Raw genomic sequence first — 24,273 nt, 5'->3', positions numbered from 1 at the left:
ATCGCACCAACAAGGATTCACTCTTAAACCCCATGAAATCAGTCAATCAATTAAGACTAGCTTAGAAATAATAAAGATTAAGTTTGAACCTTTCTTTCCCCCCTCTGTGCTACTTTTACTGTAACACAGAGCTTGTGTGCAGGACTTTAGCGTCCCATGTCTTTTATTTGCATAGAAAAGTTCAAATATCAAGTAACTAACTTTTATTGAAGACAACTTCAGTAATCCTATCTGTTGTCTTGCTACACACACATCGACTGACGATTACCTGTAGTTGTGAAAAATTGTGTGCGAGGACTTTTCCCCTCAGCGACACTGAGACGAGGGCCGGTGTGGAGGAAATACTGGAGCAAAGGTTAAGGCCGAGGTCAGAGTTAAAGTTGGGCAACAACTATTCTTAGTACACTCACACACGTACAAATATGTGTATATCTTTCTTAACTTTGCCTCCTTGGAGCCACTTGGGAGCAATTTTTGATGCTGGCAGCTTCACCCAGAGACTCACAAACCAACAAGTTAACCCTCGTCGAAATCTATTTGTGAGTACACGTGATGATAAAATGAAAGAAAAGTTGAGTCTTCCTTCTGAAGCTCGGTACTGATGTGACATCTTTGACCAACAGGCCCTGCAGTGTCATCATAAATTCACTGAGCACTCTGACAGGTGCCACCAGTTTCTAACCCAGAACCAAATAAACCCGGTAAACCGCATTTCTGTTCCCAACTTCGACCCGAGATTTCAATCTTGGCCGAGCAAACTCCAAAATATTTAGCTGCTTAACCAGAACCTCAGTTTCTCCTCAGGCGACAGGCTATTGCAGAACCCAACCCGGTGTTTATTCCTCCAGAAGATCTTGCTCTGCATCAGACTTTCCGGCCAGCACTCCTCGCACGACACTCGCTAAAGTTGGATATTTTAATTCAGTGAATATGATGCTTATTTTGCATCTTGTGTCTTTAGTTTAACTTTCTATGTAATCTCGATGCACCAAAACGTTTGCTTAGCATGGGAACACACCATGATCGACAGTCTGAATGTCTCAGATATCTGGCCCCAGGATTTATACATGTCAGTGTATGGTGAAGTTATGTTGACATCTTCATTTGGACCTGTGAACCATGTGGTGTGAATATGAAATATGGACCGCTGCACAGGACAAGGCCTTAAGATTTAATATTACACAGTCCCGATTTTCAGTGTTGCCAGATGGGAAAAGTTAAACTATTGCACCAGAGGCTTAAAATTATTGTATTTTCGGGAAAAATGATCGTACCCGAGGAGAAACAGCAGCAGCAAGTGCTTTGACGATCAAGCAAAAGAAAAACACAAGGAAGCCTCGTCTAAGGTTCAGTTAAAACAGAAAATGTAAAAACACACAAAGTCAATATGAGTCATTACAAGTAAAAGGAATAAAAGCCATAAAACGGAAAATAAGTAATGCAAAAATAGAAATAAAAGAACAGAATCAATAAAGGACGATAAGAGGACGGCATCACATCAAAGAGATTAAGAGCAGATGAGAAGATTACGGGCGGTAAAAAGAATAAAGGACAATAAGATATATTAAAAATAACAAATAAAAGATGTAAAGACTAAAATGCAGTTATTATAATTATATTACTCAGTTCGCAGATGAATAAACCTGCAGCACAACATTCATGTGAGCACAAGGATTAGCCTGCAGCATGTGTGTGGAATAAAGTGCACTGTGAGTGTTTGTGTAACCTGAATGCACCTTTGATTTAACCCCAGGATTATACACCAGGACTGGATAGTTACTCTGCGACTTGTTTGCCAAATGCTGCCAGACCAAACTTGTTCCCGCGGCCACGCCCCCACCGCGCACCTCAAGCTGTGACCGTATGACCCGCCCACATTCAACCGCCGCCCAATCAAACGACTCGTACGCGGGGCGGGAGCTGCCGCAGCCAATGGGAATCCAGAGCAGATCCGGGTTGGAACTCGCCCCGTCGTGTAAACTGGTTTGAATGTGGCTTCGACCATAAAAAGCGAGCCGTCATGTTTCTGTCCCTCCCTCTCTGCCTCTGTCCGTCGGCTAGGCTGCCGCTGCACTCGACCTCCGCGGAACAAAACACCAGAAAAGAACCATGTCTGAGAAACTTCCCTTCAAAGTCGGTCAGTGTCGCTATTTAAACCATTATTTTAAGATAGGTTTCGCGAAGTAGGTCGGCAGTTTGCTAGCTTAGCATGCTGTTAAGTTTACGGTGCATTGTTGAGTACCTGCTACTGTAGCCAGCCGGATATAGCCTAAAAGCTAATCATGCAACGACATGAATGTAATTAGCTTCCTGTTTTAAACGTATTTGTTAATCATTTTGCGTTTTTATGTTTCTTCCTGACTTTGTTATTGCTAACGTAAACTCGCTAGCTTGTCAGAAATTGTACGGCGTTGTTATTGTCAGCTAGCAAGGCGATTAGCATGTTAGCCGATCGTCTGGCGTCTTATGTGTAGTCAATAATGTAACTTTTCGACACTCGTAGGTCGCTTTTTTGCTCAAATCTGCGAATGAATCGACATGAAGCAGTCGTATTAGCGCCGAGCATGGCTTTACTGCGAGGAGAGACGCGGCGTCCGCAGCCTCTGGGTGTTGTAGTTTATAAGCGGAGCTGGCGGCGTAACGTTCCATAGCTCGGATTGTGTTTATGAACCACAATTCCCATGATGCTCGGCGCGTAGCCGCCAGCTTTGGCATGAGTGACAGGAGCAGGCAGGGGCTGAGCTGCTTTGTATGTAACTTGCACGGACGTAGTAATGCTCCACACGTGGTGTTCCTGTCCAACAGCTTTGAGAGCTACATGCTTTTTGATTTTTACAGTTTCTGTGAAGTTTGTACATCTTCATTATATATTATAAAATCTTAATTTATTGCTGAAGTTGTCTTTGTTTGGCTCCAGGAATGGATCAAACGTATGAGGGGGGAGATAAAATTGAGAAAAAAAAGCTGCTACATGCTAACCTCTCTGGATGAAGTTAAAACACATTTCATTTGAACACAAGGGAAGTGTTGAATTATGAATTTAAAAATAACTCCAGTTGTAATATTTCAATATCTACTAGACGACCACCTGCTGTGACTGCTGTATGTGTGAAGCAGCTGGCTGGAAGCAGATAAAGTTAAACAATATCCTGCTAACAGATAGCCATGGGGCAAAGTGCACCAGCCACATACAAACAGGTGTCAAGAGTCAACTCTGAGACCGTGTCCTCCAGTATCAGATGTGTTTTAATTAATGCAATGTCACTCATTTATGACAAGCGGTCAATCAGTGAAAACAGTTTGTTTGTGGAGCAGTCTTGCATTTCGCCTCTTGTGAATGTTCTACTACAATACTGCTGCTTTAGTGAGTGCACAGGGTAGAAAGACTATCATTGCAATATTATACTAGAATATATTTTGTTTATTTTCACCTGAATGCAGACTAAAATAAAATGATGATAAACATGGTGATGACAAAGAAATATAATAATCAAACAGGAGAAGATTTAAATGCACAATCATATTGACAGACATCAGCATGACAAATGCATTCCTAAATATCCCCCTGCATTTTCTGGATTTTGTGGACTAAAAGATTAGTTAAGGAAGTAATCAGCAGTTTAACTGATGTATAACTATATTCCACTTTTGACTTTTCAGGCCTGGCTTTGTTGATGTCTGTGGCTATAAACTATGACATGCATTTGGTAGATAACTGAACTTTAAATGCTAACACCGTGTTGTTTTTTATAGGTGATTTAAGCCCAAATACCTGTCGGTATTGGTGCCCAGCTCATGTAGCTACAAGGACCACACAATGAACCACAAACCCAAAGACTTTTCATTCATTGACTTTTAATTCAGTCACTACTTTGACCTCGATGTGAACTCGTGTCCCTAATCCCGTCTCCGGCTGACCATTCAGCCCAGTGCCAGTTCAGTGCAGTTAGCCCGGCTGAGGTGTGTTTGCACAGGCTGTGGTGGTGTTAGCGGGTGGGATGTACTTTGGGACCCTGATGTTTACCTGCATCATGATAAAGCTTTCAGTATAGGACGGAGAGCTTCACTCCACAAGTGTAGAGCTGAAATGGTACCAATACTTCTCTGCAGGAGGTTGACTGTTAACAGGACAACTGGGCTTAATGGGGAAAAAATAACAATCTAGTACTATGCTATTGTTGTGCAATCTTATTAAAAAGCCACCTCCTGTAATCTAGCTGTACGACAATAATGTGGATTTGAGCTCGAGTACCATATGATGCAGATGGAGTGGGACAGCTGTGGCTCGGTCCTCTTTGTATTCAAGTGACACGTGTCCAGCTGGGGATTTATCAAACCACACTCAGCCCGACGTTTAACCTGCTCCTGCAGTGAGACTCTTCACTAATCTCCACCTGATTGTGACTCAGGCTTTATGCGTCCCAACGATTTCATCATGCAGCTCTAAAATGTGACCGTGGGATGTGATTTGTTATTGCTGAGCTGAACCAGACTATTTTGGACTACTTTAATTTCTCGATTAACTCGGCGTCTAGATTATGGCATAACAGGCACGTCACTCATTAAATATGTGGCCTTTTGCTTTGGTTGTTAAGCGCCTCTGTTTTTTTGGAACGGTCATAGTTTGTATGGAGAGTTTTAGCTTCACATGATCAGCAGGCTGGTTGGGAAAAACACACAATGTACAAAACATTGTAGGGGGAAAAACAAAGAAGTGAAATCAAGAACAAGCTGGTGTTGTGTGCTGTCCATGTGACATCCTGTAGCTTTAACCACCGACACTTTTAATTTATTTAATAACTGAATCAAAGTCTTATTTAGGGCTATGACCCTTGATAACCTGTCGCTGTGCTACATCACAAAAGGTAATGATTATGGACAAGATATATTTTGGCCTATGTCGCCCATTTTAAAGTCATGTTTTAAATGCAATGGTTGGGGCCGTTTTTTAAAAAACATTTTTTTAACGGGTTTGATATGAAGCTTAAGACTGACCTGCACATGTGCTGCAGCAGCAACAGATGCTGTGTGCAACTGAAAGGAGTGACTGTACAGACAGCTGTGGTCCTCTTCAAATTCTCACTACAGCAGCAACATTAGCAGGGCGAAGGCCACTTTCTTTCTTATGAGAAAAGGACAGTGTTTATCTGTAGTCTTCATTTAAACAACAGCAGATTTGCAAAGACTGCATGGTGATTCTCCTGTCAGAAAGAAACGTCTTCAGTAAGATCTAGTTATGTTGTCAATTGAAATAATTGCATTAATCTTTTTTTTTCGATGGCTTACTAAACGAGTCATATTCTATATGAAAACACAGACTGAAGGCAGGATGAAGAAACGCCGTTACCATGTCGCCTCTCCCTCTCTCTCCTAGCTGACATCAGCCTGGCCGAATGGGGGCGCAAGGCCATCGAAATTGCAGAGAATGAGATGCCCGGTCTGATGAAGATGAGGGAGATGTACGGCAAGAGCAAGCCTCTGAAGGGCGCACGCATCGCCGGCTGCCTCCACATGACCCTGCAGACCGCCGTGCTCATCGAGACGCTCACCGCCCTCGGAGCTGAGGTGACATTTACCGGCTGTTCATGAATATTATGTCATCAAAGAGCTTCCACTGATCATTCATGTCTTTCAGAAAAAAAAACATTGTCCACTCTATTAACACTGAGGTGACGTGTAATGTGGCAGCTGCAGGTCTGTTTTACAGCCTGATGAATACTCAATATTTGGGACTGTTGCTGATACTTAACTGTAAACTGCACTGCAGATTCACTAAGTACCCCAATCATCTTTTTCTGCATTTTGTCTTGTAGAAAAATCTCTTCCTCAATCAGTAATGGACCAGTTTCAACCTATTACATTGGGCAGGCTTCTTGCTTGAGTTTTATTGAACTGAACTGAAAAAGGCTCTATTTACAAATCGAAAATTATATGGAGTGGACAAGCAGATTTAATGCTAGATTAGCTTAAAAGTGCTATGTATGTGACGTAGTAGGAACACTACTTAACCAGAATTGCATGTGAAATATCTAAGGCTTCAAGTCCTTGATTATTTTTGAAAAGGAATATTACAGGTCCAACAAATGCACAGAACAAATCGTCCTTTTTAACCAGGAGGCCCTTCATACTTCATCAAGTACAGTGGCACTTCATGTAACATCTTCTGGTTGTACATTTTCAAATCCAGTTAAATATTTCTAGGAAACAAATCACACACTGCCAGATGAGTGTTTGACCCGGCTAGTCTTTATCATCTTTTGTTTTCTTCATTCACATGAAGCGTCATAAATGGTTCGGGCCGATAGATCATCACATGAAATAATACTATAGAACCTTTAGAAGAAAGCTGTGTACATTTATGGCACAACAGCCAATTTGTTCAGCTTGTAATAAACTTTTTGGTTTTGGTGATAACGCAGTGCGGCTTCTGTTCAATAGCAGGAGCTGCCCATGTTACTTCAGTCCTCTTCTGCCTTGCTACAGACGAGTTTATTGAACTATTTATCGTAATGAACCGTCTGTGCGAGTCTGGGGTTTTGTCTCTCCCTCTCTTTGCCTCAAGGCCAGTGTGTTCTGTTATCATGTTAGTTGTTATCTGTCTGACCAGGGCTGGTTCTACCCGGTGGGAACCTGCATCCTGAGAACCAACAGAGAATAAATAACCTGCTCTCTCAGCCTGAGGGCTTTTCCCCCTCCCTCAAACTGATAATACTTGCAAAGTGACATAATTCTGTCACCTGCAAGTCTAACTTCCCTACGTTGGTGGTTTTGTCTTTGTATATTCTGACAAAGTTACATTTTAGAAGATCATTGTTAAATTGGCTTACCAGTGCCGAGGTTATTGGGAGGAAATTGACTGGAAATCCACTTTGACGTGCAGCTGGACGGATATCAGATCTGTGAAGCTGCAGTAAACAGATTTGGACACAAGATGGCAGCACAGTGACGGGTCAATCATGTCTGCTTTCAGAATTGATCTGAGACTCAATTTTAGGGACTTTGATCATTTTTTTACTGACAATATTTTGTATTTATATTGTATCTTGATTTAATGCAGCTTTGGGCCGGACACAGTGAACACTCATTCTGTTTTTGTCTCTTAAAGATGAACTTGGAATTTGACTTTTTGCCCCTTTTCATATAGTGTTTTACGATTTAAAATACTGTGTCAAGATCAATTTTAGTAACTTATTAATGATCACATTAATGGATTTAATGCCCCTTGAGGCGTTGCAGCTCAACTGTGAGTGTTGCAGCTGTGTCATAAGGTGGCAGAGAGAGAGACTGGTGGTAGTCTGCACTGAGACTCTACAACACGCCGAGGACTCGGAGTGATTTCTCACCACCAACACACAAAGTGAACCGTAGGTGTGAGGTTGCGTAGGTGTGAAGGTTGTTCCACCGGGTAATTGAACAAATGACCAGGTAGAGCCTAGACTATGAATTCAAAGTCCAACTAAAATACAAAAGACAATCTGGGTGTGTATTATCAGTTATCTTGGATACAAAGAATAATGACCTTTTATTATATGCAGCCTATAGGTATGTTTAAAAAAAAAAAAAACTTGAAGAAAACCAAGAAGAAGAAACTCTTTAAGTTTATTTATAGAACAACCAGTTTACTAGTCTTAATCTTTTGGGGAAATTAAATGACATTAATCTTTTTTTTTTTAAACTTTTTTCCCTCCTCAGGTTCAGTGGTCGAGCTGTAACATCTTCTCCACTCAGGATCACGCTGCTTCCGCCATCGCCAAGGCTGGTATCCCAGGTAACGCATGCTATCTCTTTTATTCTCTTATGATAAATCTAAGATGACTGCCTCATGTTTTAGCTGTGTTGCATGTTTCTATCCCAGTATGGCAGTGTCAAGTGAAGAAATATAAAATATAAGTACAAGATGGTAATTGAATGATGATGGATTTAATGCCCCTTGAGGCGTTGCAGCCCAACTGTGAGTGTTGCAGCTGTGTCATAAGGTGGCAGAGAGACACCGGTGGTAGTCTGCACTGAGACTCTACAACACGCCGAGGACTCGGAGTGATTTCTCACCACCAACACTTGAGATTCAATGCCAGTTGATGGGAACATTCTGGTCCGAGTCTGGAGATGTTTGTAGCTGAGTTACTGTCTTTCTGTGTGTAGTGTACGCCTGGAAAGGTGAGACCGATGAGGAGTACGTGTGGTGCATTGAACAGACTCTGTACTTCAAAGACGGCCAGCCCCTCAACATGATCCTGGACGACGGAGGCGACCTCACCAACATGGTTCACACCAAGTATCCCAAACTGCTGGCAGGTACGTCTGTTTACGCACGCATACACTGAAATTGTTTATTTTCTCCCCCTGTTCCCAAGTAAGATTTAGAAAAAGGCTCATTGACACAGGTACATGGTGGATCTCTGTTTTATTTACAGACTTTAGCAGATCCTAGAACCATCTGTTTCCAAGTCTGTTTTTTTTTTTTTGTGATCTCAGACGTCGCAGGTTAGGTTGAATTATTTTACCCCCAATCAACTCAAGTTTGTTAGTGGCCAGGGTTTGTTTTGGGTTTTTGTATTTTCTGTGGTTGCTGCAAGAAACTAGGTTTGACCAGAAGATGTCAGCATTCAGTGCAAAGCTTCTGTGAAGTTGTGGACAGTAGCTGGCAGCAAGCCAGTTATCTTGAGCTCTGGGGAATCACAAATCAACATTTTTCACCATTAGCAAACATGTCATACGCCTTTAAACTATATTGATTATTCAGGAAAGTTGACACATTATTTACATAAACTTTATTATTTAATGCCCCTTGAGGCGTTGCAGCTCAACTGTCAGTGTTGCAGCTGTGTCATAAGGTGGCAGAGAGACACCGGTGGTAGTCTGCACTGAGACTCTACAACACGCTGAGGACTCGGAGTGATTTCTCACCACCAACACTCAAACACACATAATGTAGCTGCATGAACACACAAAACGTACTCCACTTCTTTTTTAACATAATGCTGTCCATGAAGCAAAAATAGCTACTCCAGTAAAAGTGTGTTTTTGTCATAAACTGGAACATTTTTGTAATTTTACCTAGGAAATTTCCATACTTACGAGACCTTGTGTTTTCAGGTATCCGTGGAGTGTCAGAGGAGACCACTACCGGTGTCCACAACCTGTACAAGATGATGGCCAAGGGCGAGCTGAAAATGCCCGCCATCAACGTCAACGACTCTGTCACAAAGGTAAAAAGCCTCCAACCTTTTAATCCTCTTAAGCCGCATCCTGTAGTGTGAAGTAGATGAAGGTCGACAGATAAACACCCTAAAAATGCTAATTATAAAGTGAATGGCTCTAACTTAAGGAAATCTATGGTAAAATCTTTGAATCGGACTCCGGCCCCTCAGTTGAATCCGGTCTTATCTTTTCTGTCTCACAGGTTGAACATGTAATGATGTTTTCTGTCTCTCTTCTTCCCGCAGAGTAAGTTCGACAACTTGTACGGCTGCAGGGAGAGTCTGATCGACGGCATCAAGAGAGCCACTGATGTGATGATTGCTGGTAAAGTTGCCGTGGTGGCGGGCTACGGTGACGTGGGTAAAGGCTGCGTCCAGGCTCTGCGTGGGTTCGGCGCTCGCGTCATCGTCACAGAGGTCGACCCCATCAACGCCCTGCAGGCCGCCATGGAGGGTAGGTGATGTCGGCCAGCAGTATATTTATGCCACGAACATATAATTGTAAATATCATGAAACCAGAAAAAGTGTTGAGAAAAAGATTGTCCCAAACATGCAAGTCGAGCTGTTAAACGACTGAGAATTCATTAAATGAGTAAAATAAACCCATTAGAGTTGACATTTGTTCCTAAACGATAACAGGTGGGGTTTCTCTCTTTTGAAACACCACCCATTATTTGAGGATTCCTGGTAAAAGATGTGACCTCAAACTGTCAGCCCACAATATAAAGCCCTCTCCTTCTGTAGGTTACGAGGTTACCACCATGGACGAGGCTAGCAAGGAAGGAAACATCTTCGTCACCACCACCGGATGTGAGGACATCATCTTGGGACGGTAAGTCACAAAGTGAAACAGCTGGTATGCTTGAATTACTTAATTCGTATCAGATTTGCACAGTAACTAGTTGCACGTTAATAATTGCGTGTTTCCTTCAGTCACTTTGAAAACATGAAGGACGACGCCATCGTCTGCAACATCGGACATTTTGACTGCGAGATCGACATGAGCTGGCTCACCAAGAACGCTGCCGAGAAGGTCAACATCAAGCCTCAGGTATGAAGGCTGAAACGTTTGGGATCTATTCTTAGTTTTCTCTTCTGTATTCTTTCTGTCTCTGCTTGCATCATTCAACGTCTGTTCTGTCTCTGAACGGTCACAGCAGCTGTAATCTTTCTCCTCCTCAGGTCGATCGCTTCCGTCTGAAGAACGGTAATCACATCATCGTCCTGGCTGAGGGCAGGCTGGTCAACCTGGGCTGTGCCATGGGACATCCATCCTTCGTCATGAGCAACTCCTTCACCAATCAGGTACCGTGAGCTGAAGACAACAAGACTTTCAAATTAACATTTCAATTTCCAGCTTTGTCACAGTAGCATAAAACAGTGGAGCTGCAGAATCTCTGTTCTTTCATCTGTTCAACATCTGTTCTTTCCTGCAGGTTCTGGCTCAGATCGAGTTGTGGACAAACACCGCCAAATACCCCCTGGGAGTCCACTTCTTGCCCAAGAAGGTGAGTAATGACACTAATATTTTAATGTGGTACATCATGTAAACATTAGAACTGACCTTGGGCATGATTAGCTTGTGACCCAACAAAAAACAAATAAGGGAATTATCTGTAATGAAGATCATTTGTTGCACGATTGCTCTAAAATAAGTACGTTTTTAGGTACAACATCAGCCACCAAAAACAGATGCAGAAGACGTAAAACACCAGTTTGATCTAACAGGAGCCGTCTCTTTCATTTCTTTGTTTCAATAGTTGGACGAGGAGGTGGCAGCTGCTCACCTGGACAAACTGGGCGTGAAGCTCACCAAGCTGACAGACAAGCAGGCCAAGTACCTGGGTCTGCCCCAGGATGGGCCCTTCAAACCAGACCACTATCGCTACTGAGCGCCCTGCTCTGCCGGGGAAGAGAAAGAGGAGGTGTTGCTGTTTTGCGTTGGAGCACTTAGAGTTTGGCCAGGTTGCACTATGAGTACCATTTTTGGCTTGGACTTTTAAATGTCAGCTTTTCAGGGATACAGCGACAGTAGTGTTTGTTTTATTCCCCCTTTAAATAGCCTTCCATATCAAGTACTGAAGAAATGTATTTTCCAAGTTACAGCCTGTGTTAATCAAAGTGATTTTTGCCTGACTGGAGTTTGGAACCAGCACTTTGTTCTGCTTTACTGAGGCGAGATCAAACCGTATCTTCAAAAGACATCCAACCCTGTATTACAACTGAAAACACTTTAGTTTGTCTCATCACCATCTTGTTCTGCTCTGACACGCCAATATCTTCAGTTCTCGGCTTTCTCTCCTCTCTTCCTCGTCGATACTCTTCTGAAACACCATCAAGTGCTACTGTGGCTGTTAAAGAGAATTCCTCTCGTTGTTTATGTCATTCCCTCCACTTATGGAATAAAATCACCCTGATGCTTTTGTATCTGAGCTCTTCTGTCCGTCATGTTGCGGCATCTTAATGAATCGAGGCAAACGGTTTAGTGTACAGCAGCCTTATTCCAGTGTATTAATGCCAATGAAGACCGGAGATGCTCACGAAGTGTTCGGTGTGTTAACAAATGATCCGGGTTGATCGGTAGAGAGTAAAGACACTTACTGCTGCCAAAGCGACCACCAAAGCACATCATGTTTCTGCCTGATGTCTGAAAATAGTCTTATTCTTTCTGTTGCCTCATTTTATATCCTTTTTAATTGTGATTATTTAATTGACTTGAAGGGCCAAAACTTGTGCAGCGCCCCCCCACCCCCACCCCTGAGTTCCTTTAATTTTTCCACTGTAGCCAATCAGGATGAAGTTGAAGTGGTGGCCACGGTTCAAACGGTTACAGTCTGAAGTGTAGAGTTCAACTGCCTGTAAACGATGGAGTGATGTTGAAACTGTCAAGTTTGACAATGAAAAATAAAAAAATCATGTTGACTCTGGATTGTTTCTCCTCCGTATTGTCATTTCGCAAGACACATTTTATGACAAATGGGAACTCTGATGAGATTAACCCTTTAAAAGCCGAGTTAGAAACACAGCTACAGCTTAAAAAAAAAAAAAAAAAAAAAAAAAGTCAGACAGGTCAAGAGAGGCATTGTGCCCCATGGGACCATAATTTGGAAAAATGATTTAAGAAAAAAAAAAAAAGTTAGTCGCAGTTGAAGACAAAGTTGTGATCCTGTTTGAATGGTCATGAACTACACCTTTTTGTCAATTTTTAAAAGAAGACGGTCACTTTACTTTAATGACGGTAAAATACCATTTAGACGTGTGTGAAGCCGCCCAGTGAACTGCATTCTCACACAACCTCGCCAAAAGGTGAAAATCAAAGTCTGGATATACTGACAGCTGCAGTTATGTGAAGGAGGGCTACTCAGTTTTGTGAGATAGCTAATATACAAGACCGGCTCTGTGTTTCGATCTTGGCTTTTGGTGAGCCTTAACGAGACTGTTTGTAGTCTTTCCAGTTAGTTTTAGTCTTTAATCTCAAAAGTTTTGCAACAAACTGCAACTTTCTCATGTTGAATTCTTCGCACAGTTCAAAGAGGATCACATAAGTGTTTGTCTCCTTATATCAAACACTGCTTATTTTATTTTAACTAAGGTCCTGTGATGGTCCACTGGAAGAGGAAGGACTTCGCTCTGTAGGAACACTCGCAGTCAGATGGGGAAAAAACGGCTTGGCATCAGAAACCCAGATGAGTCAAATGTATTTCAAAGACTCGAGAAACTAAATTAATATCACAAACATACCTCAGTTTGCATAAAGACTACATAGTTCAAATGTGTCACAGTGCACTTGCCGTAGCTGTGCACACACAGTTTCTCTGTAGGGATTGTTAGACGTCTCAGGTGTCTTCACTTTCAATTTGAAATTTTAGCAAAAGATGCAACATTTTAGTAAAACTACTTGTCTTTAAGAGGATGCAGACTTTGTTGGACTCCTGGGTCAAAAATGACTTTCTGGAAAAAGTGAGCGGTCTAAAAAAGATGAGTGTCCTCCAGGTTGAGAAGACTTGTGTACTGTAATCAGAGTTTCGCGTGCTTCGGCCATTCTGCTTCTCATTTTCATTCATTTCTTTGTACCCTTTGTAAAGACAACATTTACTAAGTGCATGTTTCCCTCAGGTAATTGCGCACCTGGTACGATACACAGATCCAGACACACCTCATGCTCAGAATCATGGAAAAAGGCTTTAAGAGGTAATTAGTTAAATAGCCTTTAATTAATGACGGCTGTTGAATCACAGCAACAGTACAAACATGTTTGAGCAATTCAGCCATTAAGGCCTTCATCAGGACAGGATGTACTGAGACGTAGAGATCTCTAAACTAATGAGCACCAGAGGGACACCACATTCAACAACCGAGCAGCTCATCCTATTCCTCTGACATCTCATACTCAACGTGATTAGTAGAGAACAGCTTAAACAATTAATCATCAATCAGTGGCATCTGATTTGTATTTTCATGAATAATTTAGAAAAACAATTCAAATCATTAAAATAAACCGCGGCTCTCAATATTCACTATCGCAGAACAACTGAACGAGTGCTCTCATCTTTAACAGCAGTTCCTGAGCAAGGCACTGAGGTCTCAAGTTTAAGAACAGAAGCATACAGAGATTTTCTGTCTGAGGAGTTATTGCAGGAACTGGCAGGATTTTGTTGAGTAAAGAGAGAAAATTCAGGTTCATTTCTGACTAACAGCAGTGACCTCGAGTAAAATATGCGGCCCAGGCTGTTTGAAAACACTGTTTCAAGTGTAAAAGAAATCCTATTAGTGTCTCTGACGTGAAGGACTGGTTCTCGTCCCTGAACTGATGTTTTGAAAGGGAGGCTGCTGTCAGCACCTTCGTAGCTGAATTGTTAACAGTGCATGCAACCAATTTCTAAGAAAAATACCCAAAAAACTAATCTTTATAAAAAGAAACAAAAGGAAGCTTCTATTTGACTCTAAAACTCAAACAGGTTTGGTGTTCTCCAACAGCTTAACACTGATAAGATCGTCTACTGTACGAGTCCTCCAGGCATCGATCAGAGCTTCTATTTTATTATATAAATCGAGTTAGCCGACCAAAACACGAACCAGATGTCAGTCAGCAGATCCGATACAGATGTAAGCGCTTTGAGTCATTTTCAGAGCCACTGTGAAAGTCTGCAGATTGGATTAAAGCTCACAGGAGGGATAAAAACACCATCCAGTGCAGGTGTTGCTCTGAGGCAAACAGAGGAAGCGTGGACAATGTGATCCAACACGACAGCTGACCTGCATGTATGGAGGATGTTTAGAGTCAAATTAAAAGTCCAAATAGAAAATAGAGGCTGTTAAAAAAACACTTTTTTTTAAATGTAAGGAAATGCTTTTCGTGATGATGATGTATTTTTACAGGTAACTAACTAATTAAGTGGAAACAGTGAAAGTTTAGCACTCAAAATAAATGTGTAGGGATTAAAGGGCGCAGTGTGGCGTCATTAGAGACTCTCAAGTCGTGGTTATCTGAGGAGGGTTAGATCAAGGGCTACCTGACTCTGTTGTAAAACATTTCTCCTCTCGCCTGAAGGGGCCGACGGGGAGTCCCTGGTCTTTATCTCGTACAGGGTCATTTATACCACCTGGTTCGTTACTGCTCCCAGCTGTTGTAATGGCAGTTGCTGGCATCATCTGAGCCTTCGAGGCCACATGTGAATGATCGTTAATTCTCCTGGGAAGGGATGAAAGAACAGCATTGTCGATGAGAATGTGATGTTGTAGGGTACAGTGTGTGATGAAAACAAGATAAAAAAAACAAACACATTGAGAGCCTATGGCCAACGCCAGTGAATCACAGCCACAGATGAAGAAAGTGCATATTTCTGACCACTAAAATGAGTTGTATGTGTCTGAGATGGAGGCTGAAAACACTTGTTGTTAATTCTTCCATTCACGTTGTCGCGAGGACATTGACAGTGTCCATGCATCCATCAGCATTTTTCCTGTGTGGAACTGAGTGAAAAAAAAAACCCCTTGGGAAAAAAATTGTTATTTCTGTGTGAGGAATCAGGTGAATTTTTTTTTTCCATGAGAACATTTTTTTTTTCCTGTCTGGAACCAAGAGGGGAAAAAAATGTGTGAGGAAGAAAACTGTTATTTCTGTGTGAGGAACCGAGTGTAAATTTGTTTTCATAAGGACATTGTTTTTCTATGTGAGGAACAGAGTGAAAATTGTTTTTAAAAATCACGAGAAAAAAAAATGTTATTTCTGTGTGAGAGACTGAGTGAAAATTAAAAAAAAAAACATTGTTTTTTCTGTGTGAGGAACTGAGTGAAAATTTAAAAAAGAAAATCACGAGGAAAAAAATGTTTTTTCTGTGTGAGGAACCGAGTGAAAATTAAATTTTTTCATGAGGAAATTTTTGTTATTTCTGTGCGAGGAATTGGGTGAAATATATATATTTTTTTTTTTATGAGAATTTTTTTTTTTTCCTGTCTGGAACCAAGAAGGGAAAAAAACGTGTGAGGAAAAAAACTGTCATCCTTGTATGAGGAACCGAGTGAAAATTTGTTTTCATGAGGAAATGTTGTTATTCTATGTGAGGAACTGAGTGAAAATTAAAAAAAAAAATCACGAAAAAAATGTTTTTCTATGTGAGGAACTGAGGGAAAAAAATGTTTAAAAATCACGAGGAAATGTTAATTTTTTCTGTGCGAGGAACTGAGTGAAAATTTGTTTTCATAAGGACATTCTTTTTTCTGTGTGAGGAACTGAGGGAAAATTAAATTTTTTCATGAGGAAATTTGTGTTATTTCTGTGTGAGGAATGGGGTGAAATATATTTTTTTTTATGAGAAATTAATTTTTTTCCTGTCTGGAACCAAGAGGGGAAAAAAACGTGTGAGGAAGAAAACTGTTATTTCTGTGTGAGAGACTGAGTGAAAATTACAAAAAGAAAATCACGAGGAAAAAAATGTTTTTTCTGTGTGAGGAACCGAGTGTAAATTTGTTTTCATAAGGACATTGTTTTTCTGTGTGAGGAACCGAGTGTAAATTTGTTTTCATAAGGACATTGTTTTTCTATGTGAGGAACCGAGTGAAAATTTGTTTTCATGAGGAAATTTTGTTATTTCTGTGTGAGGAACCGAGTGAAAATTTGTTTTCATGAGGAAATTTTGTTATTTCTGTGTGAGGAACCGAGTGAAAATTTGTTTTCATAAGGACATTCTTTTTCTGTGTGAAAATTAAAAAAAAAATAACATTCTTTTTTCCTATGTGAGGAACTGAGGGAAAAAAATGTTTAAAAATCACGAGGAAAAAAAAAGTTTTTTCTGTGTGAGGAATCAGGTGAAATTTTTTTTTTCCATGAGAACATTTTTTTTTCTCCTGTCTGGAACCAAGAGGAACCCAGTGAACATTCTGTTCTTTCTATGTGAAAATTAAAAAAAATCACGAGGAATTTTTTTATTGTTCTGTGCGAGGAACTGAGCGAACATTTGTTTTCATAAGTACATTTTTTTTTCTGTGTGAGGAACTGAGGGAAAATTAAAAAAAAAAAACATTGTTTTTTCTGTGTGAGGAACTGAGGGAAAAACTTTTTTAAAAATCACGAGGAAAAAAATATTTTTTTCTGTATGAGGAACTGAGTGAAAATTTGTTTTCATAAGGACATTCTTTTTTCTGTGTGAGGAACTGAGGGAAAATTACATTTTTTCATGAGGAAATTTTTGTTATTTCTGTGTGAGGAATCGGGTGAAATATTTTTTTTTTATGAGAAATTAATTTTTTTCCTGTCTGGAACCAAGAGGGGAAAAAATCTTGTATGAGGAACCGAGTGAAAATTTGTTTTCATGAGGAAATTTTGTTATTTCTATGTGAGGAACTGAGTGAAATTTTTTTAAAAATCACAAGGAAATTATTATTATTTCTGTGTGAGGAACCGAGTGAAAATTTGTTTTCATAAGGACATTTTTTTTCCTATGTGAGGAACTGAGGGAAAAAAATGTTTAAAAATCACGAGGAAAAAAAAAGTTTTTTCTGTGTGAGGAACCAGCTGAATTTTTTTTTTTCACGAGGAAATTTTGGTTTTTCATGAGGATTTTTTTTGCTATTTCTGTGTGAGGAATCAGGTGAAATTTTTTTTCCATGAGAACATTTTTTTTTTCCTGTCTGGAACCAAGAGGAACCCAGTGAACATTTGTTTTCATAAGAACATTCTGTTTTTTCTATGTGAAAATTAAAATAAAAAATCACGAGGAAAAAAAATATTTTTTTCTATGTGAGGAACTGAGTGAAAAAAAAAATCCCTAGGGAAAAAAATTGTTATTTCTGTGTGAGGAATCAGGTGAAATTTTTTTTTTCCATGAGAACATTTTTTTTTTCCTGTCTGGAACCAAGAGGGGAAAAAACATTTGTGAGGAAGAAAACTGTTATTTCTGTGTGAGGAACCGAGTGTAAATTTGTTTTCATAAGGACATTGTTTTTCTATGTGAGGAACCGAGTGAAAATTTGTTTTCATGAGGAAATTTTGTTATTTCTATGTGAGAAACTGAGTGAAAATAAAAAAAACATTGTTTTTTCTGTGTGAAAATTAAAAAAAATCACGAGGAATTTTTTTATTGTTCTGTGCGAGGAACTGAGTGAACGTTTGTTTTCATAAGGACATTTTTTTTCTGTGTGAGGAACCAGCTGAAACATTTTTTTTTTCATGAGGAAATTTTTTTTTCTTGAGAACATTTTTCTTTTCCTGTCTTGAACCAAGAGGGGAAAAAACATTTGTGAGGAAGAAAACTCTTATTTCTGTGTGAGGAACCAAGTGTAAATTTGTTTTCATAAGGACATTGTTTTTCTATGTGAGGAACTGAGTGAAAATTGTTTTTAAAAATCACGAGGAAAAACATGTTATTTCTGTGTGAGGAACGAGTGAAAATAAAAAAAAAAATCACGAGGAAAATCGTATTTTTTCTGTGTGAGGAACTGAGTGAAAATTAGTTTTTTCATCAGAATTTATTTCTTTTCCTGTCTGGAACCAAGAGGGGAAAAAAACATGTGAGGAAGAAAACTTGTCATCCTTGTATGAGGAACCGAGTGAAAATGTGTTTTCATAAGAACATTCTTTTTTCCTATGTGAGGAACTGAGGGAAAAAGATGTTTAAAAATCACGAGGAAAAAAAAAGTTTTTTCTGTGTGAGGAACCAGCTGAATTTTTTTTTTTTCACGAGGAAATTTTGGTTTTTCATGAAGATTTTTTTTGCTATTTCTGTGTGAGGAATCAGGTGAAATTTTTTTTTCCATGAGAACATTTTTTTTTCTGTCTGGAACCAAGAGGAACCCAGTGAACATTCTGTTTTTTCTATGTGAAAATTAAAAAAAATCATGAAGAATTTTTATATTGTTCTGTGCGAGGAACTGAGTGAACATTTGTTTTCATAAGGACATTTTTTTTTCTGTGTGAGGAACCAGCTGAAACATTTTTTTTTTCATGAGGAAATTTTTTTTTTCATGAGAACATTTTTCTTTTCCTGTCTTGAACCAAGAGGGGAAAAAACATTTGTGAGGAAGAAAACTGTTATTTCTATGTGAGGAACTGAGTGAAAATAAAAAAAACATTGTTTTTTCTGTGTGAGGAACTGAGTGAAAATTGTTTTTAAAAATCACGAGGAAAAAAATGTTATTTCTGTGTGAGGAACTGAGGGAAAATTAAAAAAAAATCACGAGGAAAATCGTATTTTTTCTGTGTGAGGAACCGAGTGAAAATTAGTTTTTTCATCAGAATTTATTTATTTTCCTGTCTGGAACCAAGAGGGGAAAAAAACATGTGAGGAAGAAAACTTGTCATCCTTGTATGAGGAACCGAGTGAAAATGTGTTTTCATAAGAACATTCTTTTTTCCTATGTGAGGAACTGAGGGAAAAAGATGTTTAAAAATCACGAGGAAAAAAAAAGTTTTTTCTGTGTGAGGAACCAGCTGAATTTTTTTTTTTTCACGAGGAAATTTTGGTTTTTCATGAAGATTTTTTTTGCTATTTCTGTGTGAGGAATCAGGTGAAATTTTTTTTTCCATGAGAACATTTTTTTTTCTGTCTGGAACCAAGAGGAACCCAGTGAACATTCTGTTTTTTCTATGTGAAAATTAAAAAAAATCATGAAGAATTTTTATATTGTTCTGTGCGAGGAACTGAGTGAACATTTGTTTTCATAAGGACATTTTTTTTTCTGTGTGAGGAACCAGCTGAAACATTTTTTTTTTCATGAGGAAATTTTTTTCATGAGAACATTTTTTTTTTCCTGTCTGGAACCAAGAGGGGAAAAAAACATTTGTGAGGAAGAAAACTGTTATTTCTGTGTGAGGAACCGAGTGAAAATTAGTTTTTTCATCAGAATTAATTCTTTTTCCTGTCTGGAACCAAGAGGGGAAAAAAACGTGTGAGGAAAAAAACTGTTATTTCTGTGTGAGAGACTGAGTGAAAATAAAAAAATAAAATCACGAGGAAAAAAATGTTTTTTCTGTGTGAGGAACCGAGTGAAAATTTGTTTTCATAAGGACATTCTGTTTTTTCTATGTGAAAATTTAAAAAAAAAAATCACAAGGAATTTTTTTATTGTTCTGTGCGAGGAACTGAGTGAACATTTGTTTTCATAAGGACATTTTTTTTTCTGTGTGAGGAACCAGCTGAAACATTTTTTTTTCATGAGGAAATTTTTTTTTCATGAGAACATTTTTCTTTTCCTGTCTTGAACCAAGAGGGGAAAAAACATTTGTGAGGAAGAAAACTGTTATTTCTGTGTGAGGAACCGAGTGTAAATTTGTTTTCATAAGGACATTGTTTTTCTATGTGAGGAACTGAGTGAAAATTGTTTTTAAAAATCACAAGGAAAAAAAATTTATTTCTGTGTGAGAGACTGAGTGAAAATTGTTTTTAAAAATCACGAGGAAAAAAAATGTTATTTCTGTGTTAGGAACGAGTGAAAATTAAAAAAAAATCACGAGGAAAATCTTATTTTTTCTGTGTGAGGAACCGAGTGAAAATTAGTTTTTTCATCAGAATTTTTTTTTTTCCTGTCTGGAACCAAGAGGGGAAAAAAACGTGAGAGGAAGAAAACTGTTATTTCTGTGTGAGAGACTGAGTGAAAATTTATTTTTTTCATGAGGAAATTGTTGTTATTTCTGTGTGAGGAATGGGGTGAAATATTTTTTTTTATGAGAAATTAATTTTTTTCCTGTCTGGAACCAAGAGGGGAAAAAAACGTGTGAGCAAGAAAACTTGTCATCCTTGTATAAGGAACCAAGTGAAAATTTGTTTTCATAAGGACATTTTTTCCTATGTGAGGAACTGAGGGAAAAAAATGTTTAAAAATCACGAGGAAAAAAAAAAGTTTTTTCTGTGTGAGGAACCAGCTGAAAATGTTTTTTTTTTCACGAGGAAATTTTGGTTTTTCATGAAGATATTTTTTGCTATTTCTGTGTGAGGAATCAGGTGAAATTTTTTTTTTCCATGAGAACTTTTTTTTTTCTCCTGTCTGGAACCAAGAGGAACCCAGTGAACATTCTGTTTTTTCTATGTGAAAATTAAAAAAAATCACGAGGAATTTTTTTATTGTTCTGTGCGAGGAACTGAGTGAACATTTGTTTTCATAAGGACATTTTTTTTTCTGTGTGAGGAACCAGCTGAAACATTTTTTTTTTCATGAGGAAATTTTTTTTTTCATGAGAACATTTTTCTTTTCCTGTCTTGAACCAAGAGGGGAAAAAACATTTGTGAGGAAGAAAACTGTTATTTCTATGTGAGGAACTGAGTGAAAATAAAAAAAACATTGTTTTTTCTGTGTGAGGAACTGAGTGAAAATTGTTTTTAAAAATCACGAGGAAAAAAATGTTATTTCTGTGTGAGGAACGAGTGAAAATTAAAAAAAAATCACGAGGAAAATCGTATTTTTTCTGTGTGAGGAACCGAGTGAAAATTAGTTTTTTCATCAGAATTTATTTCTTTTCCTGTCTGGAACCAAGAGGGGAAAAAAACATGTGAGGAAGAAAACTGTTATTTCTGTGTGAGGAACCGAGTGAAAATTTGTTTTCATAAGGACATTTTTTTTCCTATGTGAGGAACTGAGGGAAAAAAAATGTTTAAAAATCACGAGGAAAAAAAAAAGTTTTTTCTGTGAGGAACCAGCTGAAAATGTTTTTTTTTCACGAGGAAATTTTGGTTTTTCATGAGGATTTTTTTGCTATTTCTGTGTGAGGAATCAGGTGAAATTTTTTTTTTCCATGAGAACTTTTTTTTTTGTCCTGTCTGGAACCAAGAGGAACCGAGTGAAAATTTGTTTCCATAAGGACATTCTGTTTTTTCTGTGTGAGGAACCAGCTGAAACATTTTTTTTTTCATGAGGAAATTTTTTTTTCATGAGAACATTTTTCTTTTCCTGTCTGGAACCAAGAGGGGAAAAAAACATTTGTGAGGAAGAAAACTGTTATTTCTGTATGAGGAACCGAGTGAAAATTTGTTTTAGTAAGGACATTCTGTTTTTTCTATGTGAAAATTTAAAAAAAAATCACGAGGAAAAAAACATTGTTTTTTCAGTGTGAGGAACCGAGTGAAAATTTGTTTTCATGAGGAAATTTTGTTATTTCTATGTGAGGAACCGAGTGAAAATTTTTTAAAAAATCACGAGGAAATTATTATTATTTCTGTGTGAGGAACTGAGTGAAAATTAGTTTTTTCATGAGGAAATTGTTGTTATTTCTGTGTGAGGAATGGGGTGAAATATATTTTTTTTATGAGAAATTCATTTTTTTCCTGTCTGGAACCAAGAGGGGAAAAAAACATGTGAGGAAGAAAACTGTTATTTCTGTGTGAGGAACCGAGTGTAAATTTGTTTTCATAAGGACATTGTTTTTCTATGTGAGGAACTGAGTGAAAATTGTTTTTAAAAATCACAAGGAAAAAAAATTTATTTCTGTGTGAGAGACTGAGTGAAAATTGTTTTTAAAAATCACGAGGAAAAAAAATGTTATTTCTGTGTTAGGAACGAGTGAAAATTAAAAAAAAATCACGAGGAAAATCTTATTTTTTCTGTGTGAGGAACCGAGTGAAAATTAGTTTTTTCATCAGAATTTTTTTTTTTCCTGTCTGGAACCAAGAGGGGAAAAAAACGTGAGAGGAAGAAAACTGTTATTTCTGTGTGAGAGACTGAGTGAAAATTTATTTTTTTCATGAGGAAATTGTTGTTATTTCTGTGTGAGGAATGGGGTGAAATATTTTTTTTTATGAGAAATTAATTTTTTTCCTGTCTGGAACCAAGAGGGGAAAAAAACGTGTGAGCAAGAAAACTTGTCATCCTTGTATAAGGAACCAAGTGAAAATTTGTTTTCATAAGGACATTTTTTCCTATGTGAGGAACTGAGGGAAAAAAATGTTTAAAAATCACGAGGAAAAAAAAAAGTTTTTTCTGTGTGAGGAACCAGCTGAAAATGTTTTTTTTTTCACGAGGAAATTTTGGTTTTTCATGAAGATATTTTTTGCTATTTCTGTGTGAGGAATCAGGTGAAATTTTTTTTTTCCATGAGAACTTTTTTTTTTCTCCTGTCTGGAACCAAGAGGAACCCAGTGAACATTCTGTTTTTTCTATGTGAAAATTAAAAAAAATCACGAGGAATTTTTTTATTGTTCTGTGCGAGGAACTGAGTGAACATTTGTTTTCATAAGGACATTTTTTTTTCTGTGTGAGGAACCAGCTGAAACATTTTTTTTTTCATGAGGAAATTTTTTTTTTCATGAGAACATTTTTCTTTTCCTGTCTTGAACCAAGAGGGGAAAAAACATTTGTGAGGAAGAAAACTGTTATTTCTATGTGAGGAACTGAGTGAAAATAAAAAAAACATTGTTTTTTCTGTGTGAGGAACTGAGTGAAAATTGTTTTTAAAAATCACGAGGAAAAAAATGTTATTTCTGTGTGAGGAACGAGTGAAAATTAAAAAAAAATCACGAGGAAAATCGTATTTTTTCTGTGTGAGGAACCGAGTGAAAATTAGTTTTTTCATCAGAATTTATTTCTTTTCCTGTCTGGAACCAAGAGGGGAAAAAAACATGTGAGGAAGAAAACTGTTATTTCTGTGTGAGGAACCGAGTGAAAATTTGTTTTCATAAGGACATTTTTTTTCCTATGTGAGGAACTGAGGGAAAAAAAATGTTTAAAAATCACGAGGAAAAAAAAAAGTTTTTTCTGTGAGGAACCAGCTGAAAATGTTTTTTTTTCACGAGGAAATTTTGGTTTTTCATGAGGATTTTTTTGCTATTTCTGTGTGAGGAATCAGGTGAAATTTTTTTTTTCCATGAGAACTTTTTTTTTTGTCCTGTCTGGAACCAAGAGGAACCGAGTGAAAATTTGTTTCCATAAGGACATTCTGTTTTTTCTGTGTGAGGAACCAGCTGAAACATTTTTTTTTTCATGAGGAAATTTTTTTTTCATGAGAACATTTTTCTTTTCCTGTCTGGAACCAAGAGGGGAAAAAAACATTTGTGAGGAAGAAAACTGTTATTTCTGTATGAGGAACCGAGTGAAAATTTGTTTTAGTAAGGACATTCTGTTTTTTCTATGTGAAAATTTAAAAAAAAATCACGAGGAAAAAAACATTGTTTTTTCAGTGTGAGGAACCGAGTGAAAATTTGTTTTCATGAGGAAATTTTGTTATTTCTATGTGAGGAACCGAGTGAAAATTTTTTAAAAAATCACGAGGAAATTATTATTATTTCTGTGTGAGGAACTGAGTGAAAATTAGTTTTTTCATGAGGAAATTGTTGTTATTTCTGTGTGAGGAATGGGGTGAAATATATTTTTTTTATGAGAAATTCATTTTTTTCCTGTCTGGAACCAAGAGGGGAAAAAAACATGTGAGGAAGAAAACTGTTATTTCTGTGTGAGAGACTGAGTGAAAATAAAAAAAAGAAAATCACGAGGAAGAAAATGCTTTTTCTGTGTGAGGAACCGAGTGAAAATTTGTTTTAGTAAGGACATTCTGTTTTTTCTATGTGAAAATTAAAAAAAAAATCACGAGGAAAAAAACATTGTTTTTTCTGTGTGAGGAACTGAGTGAAAATTAAATTTTTTCATGAG

General features: G+C 37.9%; 1 protein-coding gene and 3 non-coding genes across 4 annotated transcripts; all 4 read left to right on the top strand.

Annotated features, from left to right (window-relative positions):
* The first annotated feature begins 2,012 nt into the window (after positions 1–2,012).
* On the top strand, positions 2,013–12,128 carry ahcy (adenosylhomocysteinase). Its single transcript, XM_073467395.1, has 11 exons — positions 2,013–2,137; positions 5,375–5,565; positions 7,693–7,768; positions 8,143–8,295; positions 9,097–9,209; positions 9,447–9,654; positions 9,946–10,033; positions 10,135–10,252; positions 10,384–10,506; positions 10,638–10,709; positions 10,962–12,128. Exons 1-11 carry the CDS (start codon positions 2,110–2,112, stop codon positions 11,091–11,093), a joined length of 1,302 nt encoding a protein of 433 aa, XP_073323496.1. The 5' UTR covers positions 2,013–2,109; the 3' UTR covers positions 11,094–12,128.
* LOC140998911 (small nucleolar RNA SNORA17) lies at positions 7,215–7,353 on the top strand. The gene has a single exon (XR_012179464.1). It is a non-coding gene; the product is annotated as a small nucleolar RNA SNORA17 (small nucleolar RNA).
* On the top strand, positions 7,923–8,059 carry LOC140998912 (small nucleolar RNA SNORA17). The gene has a single exon (XR_012179465.1). It is a non-coding gene; the product is annotated as a small nucleolar RNA SNORA17 (small nucleolar RNA).
* Positions 8,781–8,917, top strand: LOC140998921 (small nucleolar RNA SNORA17). The gene has a single exon (XR_012179473.1). It is a non-coding gene; the product is annotated as a small nucleolar RNA SNORA17 (small nucleolar RNA).
* Positions 12,129–24,273: the final 12,145 nt, after the last annotated feature.

Source organism: Pagrus major, chromosome 6 (assembly GCF_040436345.1).
Source record: "Pagrus major chromosome 6, Pma_NU_1.0".
Classification (NCBI taxonomy): domain Eukaryota; kingdom Metazoa; phylum Chordata; class Actinopteri; order Spariformes; family Sparidae; genus Pagrus; species Pagrus major.
Note: the sequence above shows the minus strand (reverse complement) of the source record. Positions and strands in the feature narration are given on the sequence as shown.

Excerpts from the sequence above, each read along its gene's own strand:
- ahcy (XM_073467395.1), top strand. The coding sequence starts at position 2,110 with ATGTCTGAGAAACTTCCCTTCAAAGTCG. Across the intron at positions 2,138-5,374 it reads GAAACTTCCCTTCAAAGTCG|CTGACATCAGCCTGGCCGAA; the intron begins GTCAGTGTCGCT and ends TCTCTCTCCTAG. Across the intron at positions 7,769-8,142 it reads CGCCAAGGCTGGTATCCCAG|TGTACGCCTGGAAAGGTGAG; the intron begins GTAACGCATGCT and ends TTCTGTGTGTAG.